At 45.2% G+C, this 24,246-nt stretch overlaps 1 protein-coding gene across 2 annotated transcripts in view; it reads left to right on the top strand.

Annotated features, from left to right (window-relative positions):
- VPS13D (vacuolar protein sorting 13 homolog D) overlaps positions 1 to 24,246 on the top strand; it is a 313,068-nt gene that overhangs the window by 270,912 nt on the left and 17,910 nt on the right. For both annotated transcript variants that reach the window (XM_029065681.2, XM_029065680.2), the window contains one exon: positions 20,531 to 20,662. In XM_029065681.2, the coding sequence (XP_028921514.1) occupies positions 20,531 to 20,662 (132 nt within the window). The remainder of the gene's footprint in view (positions 1 to 20,530; positions 20,663 to 24,246) is intronic.

Below are 24,246 nucleotides of genomic sequence, written 5' to 3'. Positions count from 1 at the left end.
CACCCCCACTCCAGTTTCAACGATGTCATCGTGCAACCCACCATAGTGACATCATGCCGAAAGCTTACAAGCCCTGAGACCCTGAGTGTTTCCTCGGGGCTGCCTCTGATTCCCCACCCCCGCCATGCTGTAGAGCCACTGTGTTTTCCTCCCAGGGTCCTCCTAACATCTACGCCACTTCCGACTTGGGTTCCGTGCTTTTCTGTTTTTAACCACCCCCACCCCCCTGAAGTGGTACCCTCAGTTGTTTGCTTCCTGTCCGAGAAGTAACGTGGCTTAATGGAAAGAGCCTGGGCTTGGGAGTCAGAGGACGTGGGTTCTAACCTTGAGTCTGCCCTTGTCTGCTGTGTGGCCTTGGGCAAGCCTATTAACTTACTCTGTGCCTCAGTTATCTCATCTGCAAAATGTGAATTAAGACTGAGGCCCCCAAGTGGGACAACCTGATTACCTGTATCTACTCCAGTGCTTAGAACAGTGCTTGGCACATAGTAAACGCGAACAAATGCCATAATAATAATTATAATCCTTATTATTACAGACTGAAGCCGTCCCTGGCTTCAAACTGCACGAATCACCAGTGGAGCGATGGAGAAATTGTCAGCCTGCTTAAACCATCAGCTTCCTATTAGAAGTTGTAATAATAACATCTTCTGAGCACCCAGAGGGGACAGTACATTGTCCTAAGCACTTGGGAAGTACAAAGTCAAGCAGGGTGACCTGTTCCTTGCCCACCAGGCACTTATTCATTAACCTCCTGTTGCTTGATCACAGCTCACAGAGAGTACAATTTATATTTCTAGAGAAGCAGCGTGGCTCAGTGGAAAGAGCACAGGCTTTGGAGTCAGAGTTATGGGTTCAAATCCCGGCTCGGCCATTTGTCAGCTGTGTGACTTTGGGCAAGTCACTTAACTTCTCGGTGCCTTAGTTACCTCATCTGTAAAATGGGAATTAAGACTGTGAGCCTCTCGTGGGACAACCTGATTCCCTTGTATCTACCCCAGCGCTTAGAACAGTGCTCGGCACATAGTAAGCGCTTAACAAATACCAACATTATTATTATTTGAGAGGCTTCATAAAGTAGCATTGTTCAGTTGTTTCTGTTCACAATTGATTTCTCTCTTATCTACCCTGGAACCCTGTCTTACAACCCTGTCCACCACCCGGCAACCCAAAACACATGCCAGAATTCCCAGAACAGTGCACAGTCCAGGTGATTATCTTCATTCCAGAGAAATCAAGTCACGAAACAGACTGCAAGTCCAGTTGGTATTCTTTGTAGAGACCAACTCGAATATTCTGACCTGTGCCTTTTTCCTTTTTTTAATGGTATTTGTTAAGCACTTACTCTGGGGCGGCACTGTGCTAAACGCTGGGGAAGATACAAGGTAATCAGGTTGGACACAGTCCATGTCCTACATGAGGCTCACAGTCTTAATTCCCATTCTACAAATGAGGGTAACTGAGGCACAGAGAAGTTAAGTAACTTGCCTGAGGTCACGCAGTGGACAAGTGGCAAAGCCGGGGTTGGAACCCAAGTCCTTCTAAGTGTCAGGCTCGGATTCTATCCACTAGGCCACGCTGCTTCTCTGTGTGTGTGTTTATGTGTTTGGTTGCTGCTATACCAGTTTTGTATTATTGTTAGATGGTTTTTGTTAAGTGATGATGATGATGATGTTGGTATTTGTTAAGCGCTTACTATGTGCAGAGCACTGTTCTAAGTGCTGGGGGAGACACGGGGGAATCAGGTTGTCCCACATGGGACTCACAGTCTTAATCCCCATTTTATGGATGAGGGAACTGAGGCCCAGAGAAGTGAAGTGACTTGCCCACAGTCACACAGCTGACAAGTGGCAGAGCTGGGATTCGAACTCATGACCTCTGACTCCAAAGCCCATGCTCTTTCCACTGAGCCACGCTGCTTCTCCATGCTTACCTTGTGTCAGGCACTGAATTAAGTGCTGGGGTAGCTGTAAGCTAATTAGGCTAGACACAGTCCCTGTCCTATTTGGGGCTCATGCTCCAAGTCCAGTTCCAGATATTGGGCTAAGAGCAGGAGATGCCCCATTTTCTGAGTGATTTTAGGTCTTGTCCATCAGTGCTATTTATTGAGTGCTTATTGTGTGCAGAGCATTGTATCAAACGTTTGGGAAAGTGGCCAACTTGGCCCAGGTGGGCCATTCTCTTTGCAAGATTAATTCCCTGACTTAAAAGCATTCCAACCTTCCCCTTCCCCCGTCCCGAACAGCTCATGTGGGACCAGAAGGACTGAGTGGATTTACGGGTCCCATAACTCTTCCCTTTCCTCAAGCTCACTGAAAGGTACTATACATTCAAAACCCAGTTTGAGCCTAATAAAAATATAAACATATGTACATTCTGTCTGGATCGCCTCACATCATGAAAGGCTAAAAACCTCTGGCTATTTTGTACACTGTGTCGTTAAAGTGATAATCTCTTTTCCCCAAATTGTATCTTGCCTGAGCTAGCAAACCCACCCTCCATGACATTTTAAACTATGCTCATGTTCAAGTGTTAATCAATATCTCCAAGGTAACATTATTTAATTCCCAAAGTACACTATGTCTGTGGTGTGACTAGTATGTTGTTAGGGAATCAGGGAGCAGTCTTCCAACAAGACAAGCCCGTTTGTAGGGTGCACACGGGAATGTTTGGGTTCAAACACGAAGCATTGGATATGGTGGGCACTACAACATGGATTTTCCTTGAAGTTCAATTTTGCAATAATGCAATGCCTGCATTATGAGAGTGCTGGGTCAGTTGGAAAATTTGGTCTGTGCTTGGCACATAGTAAGCGCTTAACAAATACCAACATTATTAAGTGAAAGGATTTGGAAATCATCCTTATTCCTCTCCAAATTCAGTTGCATTTTTGGGGTTTTTGTCTGTGCCTCTTATCTTCAGTGGCACACGGGTCTGCAAGATACAGCATAGCTAACCCCATGTTGGACCTCTGGCCCAAATTAACCATGAGTTTCCTGGAATTCCTAGTCCACAACTCCGGGTAATTAGGGGTTTTCATTCGTCCCTTTCCTTTCATTGTGGCCTTCATCCTTTCTCCTCTTTTCCAACCCATGCCCTAATAAGGTGGTAGCTGAAACATCTGTTTTCAGTCTGCTGGTGTAGCCGTGCCAGTTGATAATAATAATGATGATGATGATGATGATGATGATGGTGTTTTTAAGCACTTACTAAATTCCAAGGACTGGAGTAGATGCAAGATAATCAGGGCCCACATGGGACTCACAGTCTATGTAGGAGAGAGGGCCATATTGAATCCCCATTTTTCAGATGAGGGAATTGAAGCACAGAGATGTTAAGTGATTTATTTGCCCAAGCCCACACAGCAGAAAAGTAGCAGTGCTTGGATTAATAATAATAATAATGGTATTTGTTAAGCACTTAGTATGTGCTAAACTCTGTTCTAAGTGCTAGGGTAGATTCAAAGTAGTCAGGTTGTCCCATGTGGGGCTCACACAACCTTAATTCGCCATTTTACAGATAAGGTAACTGAAGCCCAGAGAAGTGAATTGACTTGCCTAAAGTCACCCAGCAGACAAGTGGTAGAGCCGGGATTAGATCCCAGGTCCTCTGACTCCCAGACCCTGGCTCTTCCCACTAGGCCACACTGCTTTTCAGTGTGGTCAGCGTGATCCACAGAACCCTAATCCCTTCCCCTCCCACCCAGTTGGGCCACTTTGAATCCCAGCCATTGGTTATCAGGGAGGGGGTTGGTTCACTGTTAATCAAAACCTGTACAAGAGATCATACTAAGCATTTGCAGTCTCCCAAATGACTAGTACAGAGCCTAGTACAATACTGTGCACACAGTGAGCCCTCAATAAATACCATTGATGATGATGATAGTGCTGACCAAACCAACAGTCCCCTTCTCCAGTCCTTTGGCTCTCCCTTGGAGAAAATCCTCTAACTAAGCATACTTATTTCTTTGGTCAACTCGTGGCTTAGGGAACAGAGCCCAGGCCTGGAAGACAGAAGGACCTGGGTTCTAATCCCAGCTCCTCTGCTTATCTGCTGTGTGACCTTGGGCAAGTCACTTCACTTCTGTGCCTCGATTCCCGCATTCATAAAAAGGGGATTGAAATAGTGAGCCCCAAATGGGACAGGGATTGTGTCCAACCCTATTTGCTTGTATCCACCCCAGTGCTTAGTACAGTACCTGGCACACAGAAAGCACTTAACAAATACCACAATTATCATTATTATTATTATTATTAATGTGTCTGGTTGCCTGGTTGTCTCTGGTTGTCTACTCTAATTAAGGAGGTGGAGGATGGGAGCCTGGCCCTCCATCCTCTCCCACCCCTTTCCAATTCTCTACATAGGTCCCAGGCTCCTGCGACAGGCTCAACTGATTTTTCTCTCACCTCCTTTGCCCTCTCTGGCCTGATGGGATCCTTTTCCTGATTGGTCCTCTGCCCCTGCTGTGGGCAACAAGCCATCCTCTTGGTCTAGGCTTTTGTTTTTACAGAGGTAAATCCTCCCCTGTTGTCCTCGAGAGCTCTCCTGGCAGTTCCAGCCAAGATCTTAAGGCTGGCTCCGAGGCACCAAGCCAAACCCACAGTAAGGATCTTCCTCCAGCACTTCCCCACATACATCATTCTCCGTTGGGTGGGTGGTTGTTTACGTTCATGCTTACCCAGGCTTGTAGTCTGTTGGCTGAGAGCGTGGGCGGTTCATTTCCGGGCTGCTCCTCCCGCCAAGGTGTAGACCCTAAACAGGATTTTTGCCTCCCTGGTGGCGATGCGAGCCTAGTGACACCTGGTCTGATACTGTTTCCCAGACCTTACAGAGATCATGTGCCTCCAAAAGGGGCAAAGAGGGGCCGGAGTTTCCCTAAACATGGAGTTTAAGTGAATTGATCTCCAAGAACAGGTCTCTCTCCCGACAATGTGCTAGACTTGCCAGGGTTGATTCTGTTTTTACATGCTCATTAAGGCCGTTCATCCAGTGAGGCAGAGATGAGGTTTTTGTGGGCTGTGTTAGCAGGCTTGCTCTTCAGCCTGGTTTTGGAAGGCTTCCATATGTACCTGCCGTGGCTGACAGAGCCCTTCTGGGTTCCCACTGCTAGGAGTGGTCACTGAAGGGTCACCCCTTTTTCCTAGCTTTCATCATCCCAATTATTTCGGATTGCAGCCTCCTCCATCATTTCCAACTCCTTTTCGGTATTCATTTTTTATACCAGCATCCCAGCCTTCACTTCCTGATAACTTCTGTTGTTAAATAGACATATCCACAACTTGGATCCTTATACTCGGGACTCTCTGTGTAAGTTGCACTTTCTGCCCATGACGCTGACTCAGTGCGAGGTTACGAAGGGTTCAGGCCTCCCTTTCTTCTGAGAATCGAGGAAAGCACTCCCACCTTATCCTGAGGTTTCCTCAATCCAGGGTGGAGTCACTGTCTTTCACGTTTGCTCTAACCACCTTCCCTCTGGTTCTGATAATCATAATTATAATGTTATAATAATAATACTAGTCAGCTCTGATGCAAGCAGAGCTGAAAATTGTCAAGGCTGTGACTCCTGAGAACCCTTTTGCACTGATGGGAATAGATGGAGACTCCTAGATGTCCTTTATTCTCAGCAGCGCTGATCGCCATGACGGGGAGTTTTTCCACAGAGCAGCAGCTACAAGAGTATGGGACAGTAGAGAACAAACCCACAGCCACCCTCAAACACTCTCTGAACAGCTGAGTCTGAGACCCATGCTTCCTTTATAGGATTTTTGTTCAGTCAATCTTAGTACTTACTGAGTGCTTACTGTGTGCCAAGCACTGTACTAAGCACTTGGGAGAGTACAATATAACAGTGTCGGTAGGTACACCCCTTGCCCACAATGAGTTTATGGTCTAGAAGATGATTTTGTTTGTGTATCTTCATATGTGACTGTATTTGTGAGTTCTAATGGTTGTCCATCTGGGTCCCTCTTTGTTTTAGTGGGAGTTCCTGACTACTGGGTCTTTCTGCTGCATGGGTCCATGTTTCTTTCTGTGCATTAATGTGAGGATTATCTGTGCATCTGTTAACACATGTGTCTGCATATCTGGGTGTGTGTGCATAGATGTTTTCTTGTGTTCCCTTCCACCGCCTCCTCCCCCCCCCCAAAAAAATGGGTGCATGTTTCTCATTAGCTATTTGTGACTATGAGCTCCTTATGCTCAGGGAACGTGTCTACCAACTCTGTTACATTGTACTCTCCCAAGTGCTTAATACAGCGCTCAGCATATAGCAAGCATTCAGTGGCTCATCCTCTTTGCCCTTGGCTCAGGGAAGTGCAGTGGAGACAGCTGCTCAGAAGGACCCGAGCTTTCCAAAACCTGCTTCTTCCTGCTCCCTTTTTCCATCCTCTGCAGGGGCCAATTGAATGTGCCCAGACTCACCCAGGATTGTTGCTTGCCTCTGACACTGCTGGTCTTGCTGCCTCTCCAGATTTTCCCTGCCCTGGTGGCCGAAAGTTTGAGGCAGCTGATACAGCCACACCAAGAGGATGTGGCCCAGCAGTGATGATAACTGCTAGAAACCTCTTGGTTGGAGGGAAAACAAAAGTAAGCTTAGGCTCCCAATTTTCCCCTCTTCCAGCAACAGGGGAGAAAACAGGGTCCCCAACTCCTCCTGCCCAGTGGGTCAAGTCAAAATGGAATTAGCAGGTGCCGTCTCAGCTTGATAGTGGTGCAGCCCACAGCACTCTGTCGCCTTGATGCGGCTGAACCCGAATCTGGTTTGACTGGGACATCGGAGGGGCATGTCCATTCACCAAAGTAAATTCCTGGGTCCCTTTAATTCACCCAGAATTACACCCTTTGGGTTAAGCTTTCTACTCCTGCAACGTTTATCGGGGTCCACAGCACTTCCCTGGGCAATTTCTGACCTCTTGCCAGAGTACCTGGATGACTATGCAGAGAGCAAATGGCCCTTTTCCACCCATATCCGTTCTGACAGAGGATTTTGAGTTTGGTCAGTCTTCTTCTATTGGGCTTGCAGCCTGCCACTCAGGTTCTTCTTTCAATCACTTCATAAGAATCAATCAATCAGTAGTGTTTTTTGAACTACTTCTGGGTGCAGAGCACTGTACTAAGCAAATGGGAGAGGACAGTAGCAGTAGAGGATATTGTGTCTGCCCCCAAGGAACTGGCCATCTAATGGGAGACAGTTACAAAATAATTAACAGACAGGAGCAAGGAGATCCTGGAAAGAAGGAAATGTAGAAAAGTAGTCTTGCTTTGGAATTTTCTGGGCATCCAGGTTGTAACTTTAATTTCTTTTAAGAAAATATAACATGCTGTGTGATTGTACTCAGTTGCCAGGGTAACGTATCTTCCAGTTTCCTGCGTATATTCTTGGCCACCAAAAAAACAAGCCAACTGAGTTCATTTTAGAATTGGCTTTCAATCACCCAGCTCCCTGATCTAGTTGTTTCACGTCAAGCATTATCGAGCCTCCTGTTTAATGAAATGGCTCAAGGCCTTATCCTTGGAGTGATGTTAAAAACAGTTGACCTCGTTGAAAACCGTTTGTCCGTGAAAAAGGGACAGCTTGTTCCCAGGGCAGTAGATGAGGTCAGAACAGCCCGGTAGGTGCTAGAACTGTAGCGATCCGCTAGTGCAGTGTTGCTGTTGTGTTCCCAGAAGGTTCATCGTGATGGACATGGCGATTGCCATAACTCTTGCCAGCTGTCTTGGTTGCATGTCGTTGGGCACAGAAACACAAACAGGAGTGTAGCTGGAGCCGTGACCCCTATAAACCAGTCAAGCACAATTCCCCTCCATGGTAGAAAGCCCAGCCCAGCCCAGGACATAACTATCATCAGTGTGATTTTTTGAAGACAGTGAGACAAACACATGTTTGCAACATATACAGAGAGATTTCACTTAATGAACATCTTTCTCAATATACTACAGACTATCCACCACACCCATGCTTTCTGGCAGTTGGAAGCCCCTTGTGGGAGGTATGTATGGATTTTCATAAGAAACATATGTGGAAAAAGCAACTATTTCAAACCGCGTTGTGAGTGGGATCTTTCCCTGTTTAGGGAATTGGAGTCAGAGGACGCGCACCAAATCCTGTGGTCGATAAACCAGGGCTCGTACAGACCAGAGTAAGCAAATTCCAGGGCTCAAGTGATGGAGGTCTGCCTATTTTCAGGTTACTGAGACAGGGTGACTTAATGGAAAGAGCATGGGACCAGGAATCCGAAGACCCAGGTTCCAGTCCCAACTCTGACGCTCCCTGGGTAACCTTGGCTAAGTAATTTCACCTCTCTGAGCCTCTGTTTCCTCATCTGTAAAATGGGGATAAGATATCTGTCCTTCCTACCTCACAGATTGAGGCCCATGTGAGATAGCGATTGTGTGTGATCTGATTATCTTGTGCCTACCCAATAAGTTCTAACTAGATGTCATTATTGCGATCATCATCATTATTATTATTATGAACCCGTACAGTTCTGACAACTGATAATTTGAGCTTGACTAGGGATTTCGTTATGCAGTCAGCCCTGCCCTAGTGCATATTTTCATTACGCTTTTCAGATAGGACCCTGCCGAAGAATTAGAGAATGTTTTTCCCACAACATAACTATTTTAATACAACTCAAGCTGGTGTTGGAGGAAACAGTTCGGCTTTTGGGTTGGACAGGCGGACGGTCAAGATGTTCATAATATAGTGTGAATTTTCTGAAACTGGGTTCTTCAGTAACACAACTTCAGCATTAGAGGGGACTGATTGCACCGGGTTTCATTTCTGTCTTGACCTCTATTGTTTAGTGCCCATGACGAAGAGCAAATTGCTGTCATCATCAGGATTGAAACACGGTTTTCTTATTTCACAGCTTAAATTGCTGGAGTTCAGTAAGTTAATCACACTAATCACATAGTATTTCTGGTCTGGATTTTCCCTTTTCTTTCTTTTTTAACTTGGAAGTTACATTTCTGATTGAGGTACCAAAAAAGAATTTTCCATGTGATCTAAAACCAACAAGCTTGTCTGTTGGGTGATTTCACACTCAAGTGAAGGAAATTGCTTTCTTCCTGACATCAGTTTGCAAATTTCACAATAAGAGGTCAACAGAGTGTGTTCTTTTGAAAGGAAAGCTTTACCTAGTTGCAAAATCAAAATGGGTTTATGGCTGTGGGAAGGAAAAGGCGGAGGGTCAGAGGTCAAATGTAACTTGTGGCAAGGTGGTCTTCCTAGGCTGCCTTGCTGTTTGTATCTCAAGGGAAATGTTATCTAAATCACTCAGGGGGGGCCAGAGAGCAAGGTTTAGGCTTAGGAATCTGGCAAGTGGTCATTTTGACTTAGTGTAAAATAATTGGTGTCAGATTGGTGGATTGACCAGTGCAACTACTATCCAGTCCAAAATTGTACAAATCTCATATTTGGGAGTAGATTTAGCAGCTCTGGACCACTAATGTTCAACTAACATTAGAGAGACCGTATCGCAGTTGAGCTGATAGCACACATGCAGTAAGGTCCAATTAATTGAAAAAGAAAGCACTGCTACAATTTCCCCATAACAGTGTCAGCATTAACAGTTGTCTCAGGGCTGAAAGGAGTTAACATGCAAATCAGGTGGTTATATGTATTCCGTACTGAAAAGTCTCATTGCAGAGCCTTAAAGAAGTAGGACCTTGGTTATTTTTGCTTGTCATGTCTTTCATTACCCTGAGTGTTCCAGGCACGGATGGTAGTACAGTACAGATGTACAGGCTTGTTCTGTGCTGATTTCTCATATCGGTCAGATATCTGCAGTTTATCAATCGCTGTATCAGCAGTCTTGTCCCCTGGGAAGGAGCCAATGAGGTAAACTTTCCTGCCTTAGCATGCTCTCCAGCCAGAGCCCTTACTTTTCCATGGAGTTCAAAGCCCGAGTTCACTTTGTGATGACATTTTCGATTAACTGGTTGATTGGAAGGCCCACCTCTTTCTGTACACTGTGAAATCCAGAAACCAACAGCAGCCCAGGGCTTAAAATGGCCGACGGACTCCCAGCCGGGAACAATTAAATTTGCCACAGACTGTTAGCTAAACAAAGTTTTATGATTGCAGGGTTACAGCTTGCGCATAAAACAGTCCTGCTTTGTAAATATCCACTGTATTAAGAATTTTTGCTAAACATGTCCCAGTATGACAGATGGCAGCTTAGTGGGTGAGGTCTTCGCCTTGAGCAGTGGACTCACCAGTGATCTCCAAAAGCTTCAGGACCTGCCATAGATATGCAATAGGAGATAGCCAGTGCAGAGCTACAGTTACTGTAAACAGTTTCATCTCTCAAATGAGCCACCTAAAGAAAGGCCCACACAGTTATGTACCACAAGAATACAATGTGCACTTTTCAGTATAAGCACTAATAGGTTTAAGCCTGCTTCAGGTGTGAGGCGAAGACTATTATCATCCAGAGAGAGTGGAGCACTCTTAACTACAGCTGTGAGTGGGCTGCATCTGACCTGGACTTTTTCCTGGATTTTTTTGGCTACACCTACATACGTGTTTATCCAGAGAAGCAGCATGGCCTAATAGATAGAGCCATGGGAGTCAGAAGGACCTGGGTTCTAATCCTGGTTCTGCACTAGCCTTCTGTATGACCTTAGGCAAGTCACTTAAAGTCTCTTGCCTCAGTTACATCTGTAAAATGGGGATGAAGACTCAGCCCCATGTGGGGCAAGGGCTGTGGTATTTGTTAAGCGCTTACTATGTGCAAAGCACTGTTCTAAGCGCTGGGGGATACAAGGTGATCAGGTTGTCCCACGTGGGGCTCACAGTTTTTTAATCCCCATTTGACAGATGAGGTAACTGAGGCACAGAGAAGTTAAGTGACTTGCCCAAGGTCACACAGCTGACTAGCAGCGGAGCCGGGATTAGAACCCGTGACCTCTGACTCCCAAGCCCGCGCTCCTTCTACTGAGCCACGCTGCTTCCCTGCTTGTGTCCAACCTGACTTGCTTATATCCACTCCAGAGATTAGTACAGTGCCTGGCAGAGATTAGTACAGTTCCTGGCACTTAGTAAGCACTTAAGTGCCACAGTTAATTATGTAGGAGTGAGAGTGATCATTTCTATACTTCGAGTGGTTTGCTATACTGTTAGTTCTCCTGGAAGACGGGTTACGTTCTTGCATTAAGGAAAACTGAACTCATGGTGCTCACACCATTCCCGGTGCTGTGCGAGTGAGCATAGCCATTCCTCTTACGCTGCATCACATTCTCGCCATACAGGTGTGTTCAGTTGGAAGACCATTCCCTAATTCTGTCATTAGGTTCTATATCATATGCACCTTGAAAACCATGCTAGCAGAACTAACTGGATATAGTATTTGCTACCCAAAGCAACATAGCCTAGTGGAAAGAGCATGGCCCTGGTAGTCAGAAGGACTTGGGTTCTAATCCTCAGCTCCACCACTTGTCTCTTACGTGACCTTGGACAAGTCACTTCACTTCTCTGTGCCTCAGTTGCCTCATCTGTAAAATGGGGGTAAAGCCTGTGAGCCCCATGTGGGACATGGACTGTGTCCAACCTGATTAGCTCTTATCTACCCTAGTGCCTGGCACATAGCGCTTAACAAGTACCACTGGAAAAAAAAATCAGAGTCAGAGATGCCAAATGAAACGACTGCCAAACAAAAGAAAAATATCCTGGATGCAGCTACTGTGTGTCCGACCTGATTAGATCATAGGGCAGGAGAGGGACCCAGAGGATGTGGGAATCACAGCAGTCCTGCTTGGACAGACCGTTGTGTGGTATGCCCCAAGCTCACACTAAACAACCATTGCACTGAAAAGTGGCCCGCAAACTGCCAAGACAACTAGGTGTTAAAGCTTCTGGAGAACAAAGACATCCCCAGGGAGCTCTGCAACAATATTACAGCAACTCTGTTGGAGCAGGAAACTTAAACCACAACCCCCAAGATAAACAACAAGTAGGTATTTCTCCTGATACTATCTACCAGGCAGTCATCAGGATACTGGGCATGACTGGACAGAGTCACCAAGATTGACTCAAATGTAGCCAGAAAACAAAACAAAAAAATATATGGAGCCAATAACATGTTGTAGTACCTCATGACTCAGACAGAAAGTGAGGCTTATGGAAATCTGTGTCATGGCATGCAGATCAAATTGAGGGATATGTGCAACAGGTGCAGAGAAGCCAAGGCAGAAGAGATCAATCAGTGGTATTTATTGTGTGCTCACTCTGTGCAGAGCACTGTATTAAGAGCCTGGGAAAGTGCAAAAACAGAGTTAGTAGATGCAGACCTTGCCCACAAGGAGATTCAAGGCTGTGCAAAAGAATAATAATGTTTGTTAAGCGCTTAGTATGTGCAGAGCACTGTTCTAAGCGCTGGAGTAGATACAGGTAATCTGGGATTCGAACCCATGACCTCTGACTCCCAAGCCCGTGCTCTTTCCACTGAGCCACGCTGCTTCTCTAATAACCTGGAATGAAGAACTTCATCAGTCGATCATTTAATCAATGGCATTTATTAAGTGATTACTTTGTGCAGAGCACTGTGCTAAGTGCTTGGGAGAGTACAATGGATTAGCTTGGGAGCCAGAGGTCATGGGTTTGAATCCCGGCTCTGCCACTTGTCAGCTGTGTGACTGTGGGCAAGTCACTTAACTTCTCTATGCCTCAGTTACCTCATCTGTAAAATAGGGATTAAGACTGTGAGCCTCATGAGGGACAAGCTGATTACCCTGTATCTCCCCCCAGCGCTTAGATCAGTGCTCTGCACTTAGTAAGCACTTAACAAATACCAACATTATTATTAGCAGACACGTTCCCTGACCATCATTAAAGACATTATGTGGCCCCTGTATTTGCTATGACAGCACATCTGAATCACTCCAGCCTCATCCCCAACAAGAGGAAAGCCTTAAGGGATGACAACATTTCAACATTTTCCTTCACACACCTACTGTGGAAGGTGGGGCACTTCAGAACACGGAAAGACATGGCATTTCCAACACGCAAAGACAGCTATTGAGAAAGTTACTTTGGCGGGACTGAGCCTTGAAAAATGGCAAGGCACCTGCATCGAAAATCTACAAGCATGGATGGGATAACTGCCCAAACCCACTAGTTCTTCCTCAACATATGGAACACTGAAGAAATACCACCATTATCACCATCTTCAAGAAGAAAGGTGAAAGATCAGATTGCAGCATTTATTGAGGCATCTCATTTCCTTCCATTGCCTGCAGTTCCTAGTCAGATAAAGCTTCCTGTTTGGCTACTAAAGACTATTGTTGACCGAACAAACACTCCCAAATCACAGTGTGGCTTCAGGTCACAGCGGGCCACTGCCGACCTGCTCTTTGTAGCATGTCAGAGGAAAAATACAGGGAATAACACTAAGACCTCTATTCAATCATATTTTATTTCAGTCACATTTACTGAGTGCTTACTGTGTGCAAAGCACTGTACCAAGCCCTTGAGAGAGTACATTATAACCATAAACAAACACATTGCCTGCCCACAACGAGCTTCCAGTTTAGAGGGGGAGACAGACATTAATAGAAATAAGTAAATTGCAGATATGAACATAAATGTTGTGGGGTTGGAGGAGGGATGAATAAAGGGAGCAAGTCAGGGTGACAGAAGGGAATGGGAGGAGAGGAAAGGGGACCTTAAGGGAAGGCCTCTATATGACTTTCATAGTTGACCTTTATTAATTTGTATCTACCCCATTGCTTAGAACAGTGCGTGGCACGTAGTAAGTGCTTAACAAATATGATAATGATAATAATAGAGAAGCTGCGTGGCTTAGTGGAAAGAGCATGGGCTCGGGATTCAGAGGACATAGGTTTTAATCTCAGCTCCTCCACTTGTCTGCTGTGTGACCTTGGGCAAGCCACTTAACTTCTCAGTTACCTCATCTGGAAAATGGGAATTAAAACTATGAGCCCCATGTGGGACAACCTGATTACCCTGTATCCACCCCAGTGCTTAGAACAGTGCTTGGCACATAGTAAGCACTTAACAAAAATCGTAATAATAAGAATAATGATGATGATAATAATATCCTCTGACTTCAGGCCCATACTCTTGCCCTTAGGCCTTGCTGCTTCTCCTTGTGGGCAGGGATCCCATCTACCAGCTCTAGCATATTTTGCTTTCCCAAGTGCTTAGTACAGGGGTCTGCACACAGTAAACACTCCATAAATACTATTGATTAATTGATTGCTGTGTGCAGGTGACTATATAAGAGAGGCACATCCCCATGTAGCAAAGCAAATTATTATAATGCACCTTGACAAATAAATTAGGTGTTACAGGCTGACAATGTAGTGAATTAGCCTGCACTGGAGAAGCCATTTATGTAATTCAAAATCCATATTGGCATGACCTAGATAAGATTTGCCATAAAATTCTGTTAATTATAATGGTCAACAGTGCATCACTAGACAAGAAAATAGAAAAATTAATCAAAAAGGCCGACCTATCTTTTACTAGACTGTCAGAGTGCAGTGGGACTGTTATACCAAGCTTTAGACTAAATTACAGTCCAAAGGACTGTAGTGCTCTTCAACCTTCTCACAGATGCCACATCTGACCCCTTGAACAATTACATTAGCATCCCCTGTGGATTCTGCTCAGAATCTAATCACGAGGCAGGATCTCAAAGAACCCCTGAAATGAAGTCATTCCCTTAGCATAAAAGCTATGCTAACCTCAACCCAGTAGGTCTGAGTAGATGATGTAAGGAGAACAGAAAACAGAAAGATACCCAAACAGCTGCAGTGAGGTGAACTGAAATTGGGAAGCTAGAAGCAAGGGGGACAAAGGAAACATTTTAAGGATAAAGTAAAACAAAGGATAGAACAATGCAGTGTACCTGGAGTCAGTTGCCACTGGTAGACTAACGTGGTGCGTTACATGAGAAGCAACATGACCTAGTGGAAAGAGCACAGGCCTGGGTGTCAGAGGATATGGGTTCTTATCCCGCCTCCTCCACTTGTCTGCTGTGTGACCTTGGGTGAGTCACTTCACTTCTCTGTGCCTCAGTTCCCTCTTCTGCAGAATGGGGATTCAGTACCTGTTCTCCCTCCTACTTAGACTGTGAACTCCACGTGGGACCTGATTATCTTGTTCTTACCCCCGTGCTTAGTACAGTATTTGGCATATAGTAAGTGCTTACTAAATACCACTATTCCCATTATCATACATGATTATTGCAATCAAGGAAGAAGTTGGTCTTTTCAAGCAGAAATTTTGTAAGGATTGAATGACAATGAATCAAAAGCGGAAACAGCATCAGGCACTGCAAGCAACAAACATGACTATAAAATAAGGATCAGTCTTTGATTATGCAAGTGTGGTCTGGACTGTAGATCTTGTATTGGCATTTGCAGTTATATATGTGCCCCTATGTGAATTTCACCATCAGCAACAGCTTCTCTGAATACAAAGGACAATTTTACCTAAATTTGTTTATTTACTCTGTCGTGATGCAGCCTACTCAGATCTTTGGTTAAGATTGCTTATGGATAGAAAGGTATCGAGTTATCCTTCATAACTGAGCTAACATACTCTGGAAAATCTGCACAATTCATTCAACCCTAGAATTGGGAGGCATTTTGAGCCATGTGTTAAAATTTCATCCAGCTCTTCTGGTGTGAAAGTGACAAGTCATGTTGCCCAGACCCGCCTAAGAAATGGGTTCTTTGATGTCTGTAGAAAAAAACAGAAAAACCTAGCCCCGTATTAAGTAATTTTAAAAGTAAATAGGGAGGAGCAACATGAAATAATAGTCCGTCATTTGAGCTTTCATATTTGAATGAGAATATTGAGTTTGGAGCTGCTTGAACTTTCAAAGTGGAGTACCGGGGACAGAGACCTCACCTAATTCCCATTTGTGTATTTCCCAGCATTTAGTACATTGCTCTGGACAGAGTAAATGCTAAATAATATTAATTCCTTCATTCATTCAGTTGTATTCATTGAGTCGTACTGTTTGCAAAACACTGTACTAAGTGCTTGGAAAATACAATTCAACAACAAATGGAGACAATCCCTGCCCACAACGGGCTCATAGTCTAGAAGGGGGGAGACAGGCATTAAAAACAAGTAAACAGGCATCAATAGCATCAATATAAATAAATAGAATTATAGAGATATATATATATACATCATTAAAATAAATAGAATTATAAATATGTACATATGTGCACAAGTACTGTGGCAGGGGGAGGGGAGTAGAGCAAAGGGAGCGAGTCGGGGCGATGGGGAGGGAAGGTGGAGCTGAGGAAAAGAGGGACTTAGTCTGGGAAGGCCTCCTGGAAGAGGTGAGCCTTCAGTAGGGCTTTGAAGGGGAGGAAGTGTGTTTGGCGGATTTGAGGAGGGTGGGCGTCCAGTAGGAAGTGGACGAGGGGTTGACGGCGGGACAGGTGAGAAAGAGGCACAGTGGGAGGTTAGCGGCAGAGGAGCGGAGTGTGCAAACTGAGCCATAGAAGGAGAGAAGGGAGGTGAGGTAGCAGCGGGCAAGCTGACGGAGAGCTTTGAAGCCAATAGTGAATTTTTCCTTGATACGGAGCTTGATAGGCAACCATACAGCTGCTACTAAAAATACTACCATCAGTGCCCACCTCAGCCAGTTGGGCAGGGATAATCTAGTCCAACCTTCTATAGAGAGATAGGACAGCTCCTTCAAGGAGAAGGTTCTCCAGATTATCTCCGTCACCTTTTACCCTGCAAGGAACCACCTTTTTTCCATATTGCTCACTTAGCAGTGGGAAGAATGATTGAGACTTCCAGTTCCTACTCTGAGCTCCAACCAGCTGTTTTGGGTCAGAAGATTATGAAAACAGACTAAAAATGTAAGGATGTGGCCCATAGTGCTTGGTGTGTCACAAAGGGAAGACTTTGGAAAAGGGAGGAGAGGTTACAGCCTGTTTGGAAGCCAGATAAATGAATTTTTTTGAAAAATAGACTATTTAAACCCAGTAGGAACTGCTGCATCCCTTTATGCTCTCCAGGAGTAGAATTGGTTGCTGATCCGAGTTTTAAAATGAGATTGCAAGTGCAGAAGAAATTGAGTCACCAAGGCATTGGGGAGAAGACCAGGTTTCAGTATTTTAAGAGACAGTGGACACTCCATTGTGATTAATGAAACACTTTTTATTGGTTTTTCCTTCTCTGGATGAAGATTAACAGTCTCTTCCCGGTATTTAGTATAGGCTCATTTGCCTTGAAACCAGAAACACAAGTGCTAAGGTCCCAAAGACCCAGATATTCCTCATTTTGTTCATCTGGCCAAAATGGTAATGCCAAGTGTAGTAGCTTTCTTCAGCATAGAGGAGGTGGCAGGAAAGTCTCATATGACAATTTCATCTCTTAAATCAATATTCCAGCATATCATACTGATGTAAGGACAGTGATGAATTACCATTTCTCCTCCAAAGCGGAAAAATTCACATTATGAAACAGGCTCTGATTTTCATTTTGTTTAACCACATGGTTTCTCCTTCCTTCTAAGATTTGCTCAATGCTTTTGGCTATCAAGTGGCTAAAAAACTGTTTAGTTTCTCTCTTGATTTCTACAAGTTTCCCAGCAACTCATTATGGAAATGTTGGCTTGTTCTATCCAATTATTTCAAATGGAAACTCCCTATTGTGAAAATTAGTAGCATCTATTCAATGTTCTCCACATCAGAAGCTCCCTCTTTCATATCCCTGTAGGTTTGGAAGGCAATCTCCCTCCCATTCTTCTTTCACTATAGTTTTTGAATGTTGGCAAACTGCACCGTCCTTCAGTGACTCCCAGTGCTTTAGAATCTGAGATTTCCCACTCTCCCTTAAATTTGATTGTTATTTCTTTGAGCACAAAAATCTCAGAGTACAAGCTGCACACTAATACATGTCACTTCATCTGTTCCTTTTCACCACAAATATCTATATTTCCAGAGATGGTCAATATAAACCAGATTCTCCCCTCGTCCCTCTCCCCAAACACCCCCCCTCCCAACACACACACACACACACACTCCCTGGCTCTAACAGGAGTCTGATAATGACCGTGTATGTATGTATGTCTGGGAAATGGAGAGCAACATATGTCTGACACCTGCTCCGTGGAGCCTTATAGAAAGTCTGTGAACTACTTTTCGAAGACCCTTCTAGGAAGCCACCCAAGTGGTAAAATAACTGCTTTTTGGTCAAGTCTCACTTCCCATTAGGATGTCAGGTGTGATGATATTATAGCAGATCTGGGAAATCACTTTTAGCATTTGGCATGAAGGAGGCCGAGAATCGGTTTCCCCCATCAGAAAGATGGTGGTGAGTTTTCAACTGCCCTCCATGTTGCCCTTGCCTCCACCCAGTGCTCCCTAGAAGCACAAAGAGTGTAGGGCTTGCACTAGAAAATACTTCAATTTCCATGGAAAAACCAAGAGCAATTCCTTCTGTTACCCAAGGCATCTCATTTATGAAAGGGAAAACACTGAATTCCTGCCGCTCCTATGCAGCTGAAATCTCCCCCATAGGGTGATCCTGAGGTCATTTCTGGTGTGCATATGGGGGTGGGGTGTGGCTTTGTGATGTGAGTGTCCAGATAGGTGTCAGGAACTTTGGCATTATAGGGCTTGCTTTGCCACTGACTCATTGTGTGGCCTAGGGCAAATCACTGGACTCTGTTTTGGCTTCATTTTTCAGCCACATAGCAGTCATTCTTGCCCTACCTCAAAGAGAGAGTTAACATTAGTAAGTATCCAAGAGCGCTGTTATTAAATCTCAGTGAAGAGTGCTAATGAAGAACTATTGTGTACTTCACCTTTAGTTCTATTTAGGGATGTTGTGCTTAAATCGACTTTGAGAAGAAATAATAAAGTACAACCAAAACCTTACGTTTCATAGTACGTATCCTCTACACCATTACCAGTCATCTGAAGTATGCACAGCATTTTTGAGACAAATAGGGGTTCCTGTTTCTAGGAAAGCATAAGAAAATAGTTATTTCCTCAACTTTTCCCCGAAGCCCCGTCCTCCTAACTTTCCCATATCATCCCATCCATTCTCACTGTCCCAGAAGTCTGCAGTCTCAACTCCTCCATCATTCAACTCTCACAATCAACCCTTTGCCAAATCATGCTGCTTCTGAGCTTGTGTCCTACATCTCCTGGATCTGCTCCTCCCTTTAATAATAATAATGGTATTTGATAAGCACTTACTATGTGCCGAGCACTGTTCTAAGTACTGGGGTAGATACAAAGTAATTGGGTTGTCCCACGTGGGGCTCACCATCTTAATCCCCATTTTACAGTTGAGATAACTGAGGTCCAGAGAAGTTAAGTGACTTGCCCAAAATCACACAGCTGACAAGTGGCTGAGCTGGGATTAGAACCCACTTCCTCTGACTCCCCAGCCCATGCTCTAGCCACTAAGCTACACTGTTTCCACCCTCATGGTACACACTCCAGTCTTATCAAAACTGGGCTAGTGATTCAGCCTCCTCACTGATCTCCCTGCCTCCAACCTCCGCCCTGCTCCAATCTATAACATATTTAGGCTGCACAGATCACCTTGAAGCATATATCTCTCCTCTTCTCGAAACCTTCCTCTGGCTCCCTGGATTTCCCTGCAGCCAACAACAAAAAAAACTCCTTACAGTCAACATCAGAGCTCTCCACCAATTCACCCCACCTTACCTGGCTGCTCTCTTCACCGGCTATTCTTCCTCCCAGGCCAACCCTCTAGCACTTCCACCTCCATCCCCTTGCTCATGCTGTCCCCCCAACTTGGACCTTCCTCCCCGCCAAACTTTTTGACTTTTTGTATAATAGCTCCTCAAAGGTGGGCAGGGAACATGTCTGCCAACTCTGTTATCTTGTACTATGCCAAGCAATTAGTACAGTGCTCAGCAGATAGTAAGTGCTCAACAAATACCATTGAAGAAGATGATGATGGTTTTGTTTGTATCTTCTGCCAACCTTAGGTCTGAGCACTAGATCTGCAATTCTGGGGGACAGGCACCCAATAACCCCTGAACACAAAGGGCTTGCAGTGCTTCTCCCCGGTACCATACTTTTCCAGGTCAGTCTTACACCTGGAAGTAGCTCAAATCCAAAAGATATAGGTCCTCTAGAATAAATTCTGAAAAAAATTGCTCACTGAATAAAACAGGGTAGATTTCTAACATATTGGATTTAGAAGAACCCCTGGATGTCATTCATATCTTTAGTATAATAATAATAATAATCATAATGTTGGCATTTGTTAAGCGCTTACTATGTGCAGAGCACTATTCTAAGTGCTGGGGGAGATACAGGGTCATCAGGTTGTCCCACGTGAGGCTCACAGTTAATCCCCATTTTACAGATGAGGTAACTGAGGCACAGAGAAGTTAAGTGACTTGCCCACACAGTCACACAGCTGACAAGTGGCGGAGCCGGGAGTCGAACCCGTGACCTCTGACTCCGAAGCCCAAGCTCTTTCCACTGAGCCACGCTAAGCACTTAACACTTTTCTTCTTTGCTTTCTGGTCTCTTGCACCTTTAGGACACAAGCCCAGAGAATACGGAAACCACGTTGCTGTACAGGTCCTCAAGGCCTCCTGCCCCGATACTCAGAAAGCCAGGCAGAAGGCCAGGAACAGTTATTCAAGTTGACGGACAACATTCAAGATGAGTTGTAAGTATAAGCAGCCAATAATTTGGTCTGTTCATCCCCAGAAACTCTGCAGTTTTGAGACTAAAAGCCTTTATTATAGAATCTGGTTGATTGCTGGATTCTGTGGTTCCCCACTACAGTGTTTTTTGGGTTTTGGGGGGTTTTTTACGGTATTTGATAAGAGCTTACTATGTGCCAGGCACTGTACTCAGTGCTGGGGTAGATTCAAGCAAATCAGGTGGAGAAGAGGAGCAGCTTAATGGAAAGAGCACGGGCTTGGGAGTCAGAGAACTTGGGTTCTAATTCCGGCTCTGCCACTTGTCTGCTGTCTGACCTTGGGCAAACCACCTAACTTTTCTGTGCCTCACTTACCTCATTTGTAAAATGAGGATTAAGACTGTGAACCCCACATGGGACAACCTGATTACCTTGTCTCTACCCCAGCACTCAGAACAGTGCTTGGCACAAAGTACGCACTCACAAATACCATCATTATTGTTATTATTAGGTTGGACACTGTCCCACCTGGGGTTCAGTCTCAATCCGCATTTTACAGATGAGGTAACTAGGCCCAGAGAAATGAAGTTCAATAGTATTTATTGAGTGCATCCTATGTGCAGAGCAATGTACTAAGCGCTTGGAATGTACAAATCGGTAACAGATAAGTAACAGATAACAGTAACAAGTGACTTGCCCAAGGCCACACAGCAGACAAGTGGCAATACCAGGATTAGAACCCAGGTCCTTCTGATTCCAAGGCCCGGGCTCTATTCACTAGGCCATGCTGATTCTCTAATTTAGTTCTCCGGGATCTGTTCATCTGTGCGAGAAGCCCTTCTTGGTTCCCGGGTCCCGAATCTCCAAGGCCAAGTCAGGCTAATGCGAAGCCCAACAGAATGTGGCTGGACTGGGTTCTGTCAGCTCCCGTTTCAGGGCTTTCAGACCAGGAGACTCCAAAGCACAAATATGACTTTTCACATATATACCAGAGAGCTACTAAGACTACTGGTCCCAGAAGTCCATGGGGGCAGCTGCACTGGCACAAAAACACCAAACACACACTTGAAAGTGAATCAGGGCCCACTTTCTTTTTAGGATACAGAGCTCCAGCCTTGACAGAGCTATAATCGGTGATCTTACTTCTTACAATGGCTTTAGTTCACATGAAAGTCATTCAATAAATGATTGTGTTCAGGGCCCCAAATGTTGGGGAAGGAACCTAATCACTTCTTAAGTAGCTTTTCAAGTAGCCACTTGCCGAGGAACCAAACTTTCTTATACCAGATGATTGGAGAAAATCCTTTTTTCACTGTTTTAATGCATTTTCACCTCCTGTAGGTGTTAATGCAAACCAATATCATATGTGGTAGCTTAGCCTCAGAGTCTAATGGCTAGAGGCAAGAGAGCTTTCTTTTCCCTCTTAGGGGAAAGCACAGTCCTATCTTCTTGAAATTAAGTCAGGTAATTGTAAGATGTGAAAGCATTAGTGCTTGGCCCTAGTGCCTCTGGGCTCTCCTGTCATTTTAGGGGGGCACCCTGACTGACCCAAGGAGCAGTAGTCCTTCTTGCAGGGTGTTCTCCTGCTTTGTAAGAAAGTGTCAAATGGTCAAGTCATGTGACAGCTACAAATGGTCACATCTCCAGGCCCTCTGCTGAGGATAACCCCTCTTTCACTCGCGCACCCTCTCTCTCTCTCTCTCCCTTTCCTCTGACATATCCAGCTCCATTTTCCTTGTGGCATTCCAGCTGCTTCCTAACCAACTTTCTCCCTGACTCCTTCACTGGCCCTGAAGTCAGCTGGATGCCCAGAGCCAGTTGCAAAGGATACAGAGCTAGAGTGAAGGAATGTTGATTGTATTTGTTTTGCTCCCAGCCTAGGACAGGGTGGGAGCCTGGGCGAGAGGTGTGGGGGCCGGGAAATGTGAGGTTTTGAACTCAAACTCTAAGGTTACCTCAAGAATTTGGTAGTTTCAGGGTCAGGGCAAGTCCAACCCACTGGGCCCCTGGGAAACCCTAGTGGGTCAGACCCCACTGCGCACTGATCCGGGCTCCCGTGGGCAGCCATGGGGGATGAGTTAGGGCCGGAGCCATCTGCTTCCTACAGGCTCCAGGCAGCTCTGGCGCTCGTGTGGTGGCGTGCGAGCAAGCAGCAGCTGGTCATAGAGGAGCTTCCGCTCCTCGAGACCACCCCCATCCCCTCTTCTGCTCCCAAGTCTTTGGGCCGGGGATTTCCCAGTGAGTTTTTCCAGAGCAAGGACAGTGCTGTTCATGTACACCTGCCTCCCCACATTGTGCTCACCAGTGACACACGGGGATTCCCATATTGGTTGCCTCTCAGAAGCAGAGTCTGATAGAAAACAGGGCAACAGGTGTTTCCATCCCTCCCCTCACACCATCGTAGTCCAACAGACCCTTTAAGAAGCACCCGCGCCCATTCCCCCACCTCCGTCAACTCTGATAAGCAGCCGTAGTTCTGGTTTATTTGCTCCAGTAGAGCATGTGTGGGAGAGCACACAGCCCAAACCCCAGCTGCAAAAGAATACCTTGCTGCTAGTTGAGGAGGTGACAGTTTCCTCCCAACTCAGCTGCAAACTAATTTCCCTGCCTGGTGTTGGTGGAAGCGTTGTCTTTTGAATGAAGATCTCTCCAGTCCCTGGCCACTGGTGGTCATAAAACACCAACTGCTTTCAGGTCTCAAAGTATCGGGGTGGTCTTCCCGCTGTTCCGACCAAATTCCAACTCGCATAATTAATTTTGCCTCCCCAAATTCCCCGTGCACTTCCAGTGGATAAAGGATTCTTCATATCCTGTCGTCTGTGATGGTGCCATATTTTGATGCAGCTGCTGGTGGCTGCACTGGCTTCCCCTCCCCCTGCTTGCAATGACTGCACCCCAGAGAGGTTTGGTGTGTGGATATGTAATTGCGTTAAGATTCGTTGGTGCTTGGGGAGTGGTGGAGTTGGGCCAAAACATCCCCCTTCACCCGCACGCTCCTCCACATCATCTGCTGGTGGCGGGGGGGCGGGAAAGAGAGTGTGTATGTGTGTGTGTGTGTAGAAGGGTGGTCACATTTAGCATTTAGACAAAACCTGCCTTTTTACAGCCCTCTTTGTGAACGGGTTAAAGGAGATTATAAATGATTGCACATAGTACATTTGATTTTTTATTCCTTGATTCAAGTTGAACCACTTTTTTCGTTCTTGCGAAATTGCTTTTAAATGGCGCAGAGTGTGCCAAAAAATACATCTGAGAAATTATAGGCAGCACAGTATTGAAGGGTTCTGGGTTCTATGTGAACCGGAAAAACAATATAAAGCAACTAGAGAAAGTGGTCAGTGTAGACTGAGGAGAAATCAGCAAAGTGAAAGTCAAGCAACACTTGAAAGTGTCGGTGAACTGTGAAAAGACACTAGGGAAGGAAAATGGGTGCTTATTTTCAGAAATAAGACCTTGAATCCCCAGGAAAGTTTGAAAATCATTGGAAGTATGTGACTCTGACAATGTGCTTATTCAGTGGTGGAAGGGAGAATTCATCAAGGAAATGGGAAAACATTTTTCTTGTGTATCTTCATTTGTCAGGCTGCACATTCACAGTGATGTGAAGC

This window comes from Ornithorhynchus anatinus, chromosome 5 (assembly GCF_004115215.2).
Source record: "Ornithorhynchus anatinus isolate Pmale09 chromosome 5, mOrnAna1.pri.v4, whole genome shotgun sequence".
NCBI lineage: Eukaryota > Metazoa > Chordata > Mammalia > Monotremata > Ornithorhynchidae > Ornithorhynchus > Ornithorhynchus anatinus.
This window is presented reverse-complemented; position numbering and strand designations above follow the sequence as displayed.